The sequence below is a fragment of the Miscanthus floridulus genome, chromosome 16 (assembly GCF_019320115.1).
Source record: "Miscanthus floridulus cultivar M001 chromosome 16, ASM1932011v1, whole genome shotgun sequence".
NCBI lineage: Eukaryota > Viridiplantae > Streptophyta > Magnoliopsida > Poales > Poaceae > Miscanthus > Miscanthus floridulus.
The window spans coordinates 55,373,088-55,380,849 of record NC_089595.1 but is presented as its reverse complement, the minus strand read 5'-3'; the positions used below and the strand labels follow the sequence as shown (position 1 = coordinate 55,380,849).

Sequence of the window (7,762 nt, the reverse complement as noted above, 5' to 3'; positions counted from 1 at the left end):
GATCCAAAGAAATGAAAACTGTAACATCTACCGTAGCATACACACATCATGCACGACTTGCCCGTGTCGTGCAGGGTACTGATGCCGCAAGCAACAAGACGTGCGGGACATCGGTCCTCCCATCTTCACTCCACAGAACGCACTAGCTTCTCCTCTAGTATACTCGACTTCATATATATTTACAAATTTTTTTTGAAGGCTATATATACATGTTCAACTCATCGACGACTCTCTACTTGTCTGCCTCTTCACTTCCATCTGATTTCTGCTGGTTGTCACTCTGCAATGAAAATTGCTCACTCTATATAGCCACCTTCAATTTCTGTTTGTTCTTCTTTTGTTGAAGCCCAATTTCTGTTTGTTCTATAGAATTTGTATAGCAAAAGCTTTTTGTCACGAATTAGGTCAAAAGTCTGGGACACATAATAAATTAGTAAAGAAGAAAAAAATAACTAGTTTAAAGCCCACCATATTAGGTCCGGCCCAAAGAAAGCAGAGATTTGAAAGCCCAACCCATTGACGAAGTCAACCACAGCCCCACGGGCGGGCCCCACACACATCGCACGCTGCCACTGCCAGCTCCGGCTGCGGAACTGCTTTCGTTTGCCCGAATTCAACGGCCGGTCGCCGGGCCGGCGCATGCCCGTCTCCCCGCGCCGCCACCTCCGCCGTCTCGCCCGCCGTGTCCGAGCCATGCTCCCCTCCGCCGCGGAGCCGGAGGTGTCCGATGGCGACGAACGCCGCGCGTGGGAGCCGCCCTTCGACGCGTCCTCGCCTGCGCCGCCCATGTCCTACCCGATCACGGACCTAGCCGCGCTCGCCTCGCGCGCCTACCTCTCCGCCGAAGCCAACTTCCACCTCCCCTTCAACAGGGCCTCCGTCCCGGCGCCAGCCTCGCCGCTCCCACAGCGCCGCCGCGTCCTCGTCTGCCACGACATGGAGGGCGGATACCGCGACGACGCGGCGCCGCAGGGCGGGGCCAACCCGGACGCCTACGCGCTCTGGCACTGGCACCTCGTCGACGTCTTCGTCTACTTCTCGCACTACCTCGTCACCCTCCCGCCTCCCTGCTGGATCAACGCCGCTCACCTCCACGGTGTCAAGGTCTTCGCCTTGTTTCTACTCCGTCTGCTTTCGGCTCTGGACTCAGTCAGCTCAACTGAGCTTGCTTTTTTTTCCTCCTCTCCCCCTTGTCTGTGTGCCAAGGTTTTAGGGACGTTCATTGCAGAGTGCGATAAAGGCGTGGAGGTTTGCAAAGAGATGCTCGCGACCGAGGCTTCTGCACAGATGTATGCCGAAAGGCTCACAGAGCTGGCTCATACCTTGGGATTTGATGGTTGGCTGGTAATGTCTGTTGTGCCATCTTGTGATTGCTGGATATATGCTTGCTGCTGATTGCTGAATGCTAATACTGAATCGTCTTTCAGATTAACATTGAGGTCAAGCTTGACATTCATTTCATCGATAACCTGAAAGAGTTCGTCAAGCATCTAACCACGACAATGCACGATGCAGTTCCTGGATCTTTAGTCATATGGTGGTGTTTATTTCCAACTGTGTTGTAACTATGAACATGACAGGCTGTAGTTATCAAGCTTGGTTGATGATGCTTGTTGGCTTTTACTTGCTTTTGCAGGTATGATGCAATCACTGTGAATGGTGACCTTGATTGGCAGGATAAGCTCAACAAGTACAATAAGCCATTCTTTGATGTATGTGATGGGTTATTTTCCAACTATACATGGAAGGTAGTCCTCTCTTCTTATTTTATTTCCCTGCAACTCTGTGAAGCCACTTAAAATCTTAAGTGGTAGTCTGCTGAAATTGGCATCACAATTGCAGGAAAATTACCCACAAGATTCAGCTGCAGTTGCTGGAAACAGGAAATTTGATGTATACATGGGTATTGATGTTTTTGGACGAAATACATTCGGTGGTGGTCAGTGGACTGTATGTGTTCTCTGCTTTTATCTAATTCAGATGGTCCATTCTTATACTAACAAAATTCTTGTAGCTTTACCTAATTATTACTCAAAACTTAAACTGTAATCACCCTAGTTGCTTGGGAAATATGGAAGCACCGGAATGCTTATGTGTTTGAGGGTGCTAGGCCTAACATAGAAGTGGGACTACATTCGGTTGCCAATGAGGATGCCCTGTGGTGCTTGGCAGGGGCCTCCGCGTTGCATAAGCTCTTTGCTTGGTCACTCGTCCTAGATAATTAATGGACTGAGTCGGTTTCCTGGTCGGGGTTGTGTGTTGGGAGAGATAACCCCCCTCTTCCTTTTTGTACCTTTTCTTCTTAATGAAATGACATGCGGCTGGCGGCTCTTAAACTATACCTATACAATTTTCTCACACTTAGTGTTATCTTGATGCAACCATGGATGCTAAAGTATTTATATGATCACCTTTATCAGACTGTAGACATAAATGTTGTGATTAGACAATAATCAAATTACTACTACTGTATTGCATATACATTTCTTTTTTCTGTTGGGAGAACTCATTTATATAGAGTTGATAAATGTAAAGTTGTAAGCCTGGGCTTGTGCCCCCTCCTCTGAAAAGATTCTCGAACACCGTGTCTTCCTCCATAACTACTGCTGTGATTGCCAGCTGCTAATCTGGGCAGTTGTAGTGCTCACAGAGTACCAGTTGCCCAGGAAGAAGGGACTGCAGCTAGTCTTTTCGTCGATTATTCTTTACGATTTGACTTCCCATCTTAGCTATGCAAGTAGTATAGTGCATCACACTGGTACAGATTGAGATGTCCCACTATCATAATTTGCTCATCAAGATATCTCTTTATGCTAATTCCTGAATTGGGTAGGCTTTGCTAGATAGTTTTATGATAAAATGAGACCTAGGCCGTCTGCAGTCGTCACTACTACAACGCTTGCTAGAGCCACCGAGGTTGCTCTCTCTTGTGCTCCTCGGTGCCACAGAAGGTACTGTAGGTGGTCAAATATGGCGAGTGGTGTCTCCTCGCGCATATCAGCTCCTTGGGCTCGCACCTTCGTGATTGCACCCCTTAATTTTAGTTCACGCTCCGCCACTGAAACCCTCAGTTGTACATATCGCTACTCTGCTTTTATAGTTTTATGTAAACTATGCCTTCCAGTTTCTCACCTTCCAATATTTGACTTATTGACAATTTTGCATTTTGCTAGACAAATGTTGCCCTTGATCTACTTAAGAAAGTTGATATCTCAGCTGCCATATTTGCTCCTGGATGGGTATATGAAACTAAGCAACCACCTGACTTTCAGAGCGCACAGAATCAGTAATGTGTTGTTGACTTCTTTCTGCTATTATCGTTGCACTTTCTGCAATGTATTTACCAAGTAGCTGTGCAGTTGGTGGGGCCTTGTTGAAAAATCATGGGGTATTCTTCGGAGCTATCCAGAACAGTTACCATTCTACTCAGATTTTAATCAGGTATTGGACTAATTATCTACATTCCTTATCAGTTTATCATATTGGGTGTGGAAGACTGGTATATATATGTACACAGAATCTGGCAATACAGTGAAGCATGTTTTGGTAATCGGGATTATATGTTATGTAGCATTTTTTTGCGAATCCCTGACTCATTAATGCTGATTCTAAGTGCCATGAATAACTATTTTAATACTTCCAATATTAGACTAGGAGCACCCAGGTGCTCATACCCACAAGTTTTGTTCAGCAGACAGGAGCATTTATCATATAAGTTTACTTCCTTTCAAAGTCTGTCATTCTTTAAGTTTGGTTCTCTCAGTTGTCTATGTAGACTATGCTCACAAAATACAATTTTTTTTGGCAGCATATGTGATGATTGGAAACATCTAGTCAATCGCATCTGAATTTATTGTTTATGTTTTTATTTTCTGCACGCCATCTCTCCAGATTTTGCAGTTCCTCTGCCAAATGTCAAAAAATGTATATCCCTGTTTTTCTCCTTGTTCAGAAATATTGATGCACTGTAAACTTTTGTTCCCATTAGGGTCATGGTTATCAGGTATCCGTTGAAGGATTGCAAATCTCCAGCGATCCATGGAACAATATTTCTTGCCAAAGTTTCCAGGTAGCATGCTGTCAACATGTTCTGTTGAGTTATGCTTCCATGTATCGTTGTATATACACACTGACTCAGATTAACTGTTAGACAGGGTTATGTTATGGGCCTTAGGCCTTATTAGCTTCAGCCATATGGGCTTATGTCCAGCCGGCCTGATCTCTGTATAGAGGTCGGCTAGGGCTGTGGAGTTGTATTTGGACTCCAAGTCTGGGTCTCTAGTAGATTGAGTTGAATTAGGCAAGGATACTGGAGGTTGTTTGTGTCTCCATAAGCCGCCCCTATCCTCACCTATATATATATGTATGTACATGTTCTTGTCCTTCAATAATCAATCTATAGTTTCCCCAACTTACATTAACGGATCCAAAAAAAATGCCTTTTACATACCATCTGCTGTCATTATCCCATTTCTGAAATTTGGTTCTTATTCATGAAAGCTGGCATGTATCAAACCATCCTGAAGTTCACTGTGACAATGTCCCTTATTTTTTCTCAGTCTATGCTTAAATACACCAGAGATCAAGTTCACCTGCAAGCCTATACGGAGTAAGTTCACATCTTCTTTGGCTACATGGTAATTCATGTTTATTGAATTCTTGTATACAGTTTTCATTTCTTATATTAAGATGAAAAGTGAGGTGTATGATTTATATTATTTTTTAAGCAAGAAACACAGGTTGGCACTCAAGGCTACTGAAATATGCAACTTATCACCTACTTGCACTTCATCTCATAACTGCTTAAATATTTCGACTTTAGGTTTCATTGTGTAAATGAAGCATCATCTTTTATTTAAGATCATACAAATTAGCATGTCACTAAAATAGCTTGCTGAACAAGATAGAAATCTGAGCCCCAAAAAGTTTGGAATGCATTATTTGAAGTGTTTGCTGACACATGTCCTGGCCACATAGGGTATTTGTTCCACTTACAAGCTGTTTGGTTCAGCCAAATGTAACGCAATCCAATTGCGGACGGGGCCAAATAGCGATACGATCGTTTGGTTCGAACCCACACGTAATGAGGTACCCTGGGATCAGATACCGCTCTATTCACCCCTGATACCGCACCTCGCGGAGTCTTAGTTCAGTTACTATTAGAAGCAAACTTAAGCTTTCTGGTTAATTTCACGATTAGTTTACATCAACTATAAAAAAAAGGGTGTACCCAGTGCAGAGAGCTCCCGCTCTGTGCGGGGTCTGGGGAAGGGTGTCAGTGGCAAGCCTTACCCTCGCCTGTGCAATGCGAGGAGACTGCAACTCGAACCCGGGACCTTCCGCTCATAGTTTACATCAACTATGATTTATATTATTCTTTGTGTGCCAATCATGAACCTTTAGTTTTATATTCTGCATTTGTGCTAATCATGCTGAGTATACATTTAATTCTAATTTTCCGGACAATTGAACTGGATGATTTCATTAGTGCACACAACATTTATCTTTCTTGTACATTTAGTAATGTTTCCTTACGTTATTTTCCAAAATAATCATCCCAATTATTTTCCATTTATAACATTCTTTTGCTGGATGCTTAATAGTTTCAAGGATGGACCGTACAGTGGAGGGAATTGTTTGACAGCCAAAGGAACTCTTCGGCAGAACATTGTTTTCTCAGAACGACTTTTTAATGGAGGACTTGCCATGGAAGATGGACCTGTTCATCTATTTTATTCGGTTAGAAAAAAGATGTATTTACATTTATTGTGTTATCTTAACTGTCTTCTTACTGATCTAATTCCTTGGAAATATAAAACTGAATCACATGAACTATATTGATTGTTTATTGTTACCAACATTGACAAAATCCCCTGAATGTGAATGGAGAAATGCGTTCACAGTGGTACTGCACTACTGCATGAGCTCCCTTAGTCCCTTTACCATTGTGTTCTATTTCTCAATGGATCCTTGTCTTTCCAGCCTCATGATTTAGCATCTTTTGGTGGCTTGTTTCAGGTAAGAGCCAATGCAAACTCTGCTCTAGGGTTGTCCCTGGATCTGTCTTCTAGAAACAAGCAGGGTACATCAATTCTTGTTGCAGAGGACATAGCAACATTCACCAGAAAGAAACAAAATCACAAGTATGGATCATATGTTAAAGCCGATAAGGTGGAGCTACATGCTCCAGATAACCAAGATTGGGTCCCTGTGCAACTACATTCTCCAGATAACCAAGACTGGGTCCTTTACAAAGCAACTGTTTGGTCCAGTGCTGGCTACACATTAACTGGTATCAACATTGTCTGCACATTGAAATTTACTGGCCAAATCCGTCCAGAAACAGAAGATGGTAGCATCTTGGAAGAAGAAGTCGATGGATCATCACTGTATCAAGCATCACTAGGCCACATCAGTATTCGAAATACTGACAAAAACACAGAGTTCCCTCCAGCAGAATCATGGGTAACTGAAGGTGATTACATTTCGTGGTCAAAAAGTTCTAACGGATCTGAACTTGTGAGTCTGAAAATCAGCTGGAAGCTGAAGACCCCTGATCAACGACAACCACCATTCAGCAAGTACAATATCTATGTGGAGAAGTTGATGGCAGATTCAGACGTGAAAGCTCCCAGAAGCTATCTTGGAGTTGCTAGTGTCGATGCCTTCTACGTATCGGGCTTAGAGGTCTCCAACGAAATCACTGGTGTGAAATTCTTCATTCAAGCGTTTGCACACGATGGAAGCTGGCAAGAACTTGAGGAATGTCCAAATTTCTTTTTATCCCCTGGCCATTCTGAGTGACATTCTTTTAACCCTGGTGCGCTTGATTCAGTTAGTCTTTCACACATGTAAAAGACCCCCACAGAATAATCTATGTTATCCTTATACAGAATAAGAAGGAAAAAAACGAATAATAATACTTGTTTCTTCAGCATTTTCTGCTCATATGTTGTTTGTGTACACCCATTGAATTTGTTTCTTTCATCTGAATACAAGAACTCTGCAAATTTGGTGATCCTAATTGGAGAGGTCTCTTGCCGACACATGCAACCGCAGATTCTTCGGAATGAATGAATTGTTGGTGGTTGAAAGCGCCCTTATGGCCTTACGATGGGGACACCAAGTGGTATTCAGCACTGTGTTTCCGCCTATGATCGAAATGAAACTTTTGACTTGACTTCATAGTGCTTAACCATCTGATATTCCACGAAATTCAGAGAACTTGCTGATTGGTCTGGCAGGTCGGCTGGTCATTTCTAGTCAGATCTTGCGACTGTAGCAGCCATCTGCCGAGATGGAAACCCTGTTGTGAATCTGGTGGTCAGGCTCAACCAGCACAAGATTAAAGAGCCCGTGTTCCGGGAATGGGAATATCGAGAATGAAATGCAACCCAGGCACCAATGTTTCTGTTGGGCAAGGCTTCAGACTCAGGAAATACTATGCATTAAACTGAAAACCGAGAATGCCAAGTGTGCTCGATGATCTTTTTTCGCACACTGTTAATAAGATTCAAGTTTCAATTTTCTGGGTTGTCATACAAGGAAATACTTATCACGTACTATCTACTCTCATTGCAAAATGTATGAGAATTTGGTTTTTTTAATATATAGATTTTATCATGTATCTAGACATAACATATATTTAGGTACGTAGTAAAATTTATTTTTCTACAACGGTAAACCCGAATGTCATTAACAAAGTAACAAAATCACACAGTCAACGACACAGCGTAGCAAAAGCGTCGCAAGTTGCTACGCT

At 42.8% G+C, this 7,762-nt stretch overlaps 1 protein-coding gene across 1 annotated transcript; it reads left to right on the top strand.

Annotated features, from left to right (window-relative positions):
* The first annotated feature begins 272 nt into the window (after positions 1 to 272).
* LOC136512096 (cytosolic endo-beta-N-acetylglucosaminidase 1-like) lies at positions 273 to 6,962 on the top strand. Its single transcript, XM_066506092.1, has 11 exons — positions 273 to 1,104; positions 1,207 to 1,344; positions 1,428 to 1,537; positions 1,637 to 1,748; positions 1,843 to 1,950; positions 3,174 to 3,286; positions 3,360 to 3,441; positions 3,989 to 4,069; positions 4,560 to 4,609; positions 5,604 to 5,739; positions 6,019 to 6,962. Exons 1-11 carry the CDS (start codon positions 640 to 642, stop codon positions 6,802 to 6,804), a joined length of 2,181 nt encoding a protein of 726 aa, XP_066362189.1. The 5' UTR covers positions 273 to 639; the 3' UTR covers positions 6,805 to 6,962.
* The last annotated feature ends 800 nt before the right edge of the window (positions 6,963 to 7,762 follow it).

What these genes read in the sequence shown, in the direction of transcription:
- LOC136512096 (XM_066506092.1), top strand. Translation starts at nt 640, where the DNA reads ATGCCCGTCTCCCCGCGCCGCCACCTCCGCCGTCTCGCCCGCCGTGTC. An exon ending in TCGGTGGTGGTCAGTGGACT is followed by an intron (nt 1,951 to 3,173) that starts GTATGTGTTCTC and finishes GCATTTTGCTAG; the next exon opens with ACAAATGTTGCCCTTGATCT. An exon ending in TTTCAGAGCGCACAGAATCA is followed by an intron (nt 3,287 to 3,359) that starts GTAATGTGTTGT and finishes GTAGCTGTGCAG; the next exon opens with TTGGTGGGGCCTTGTTGAAA.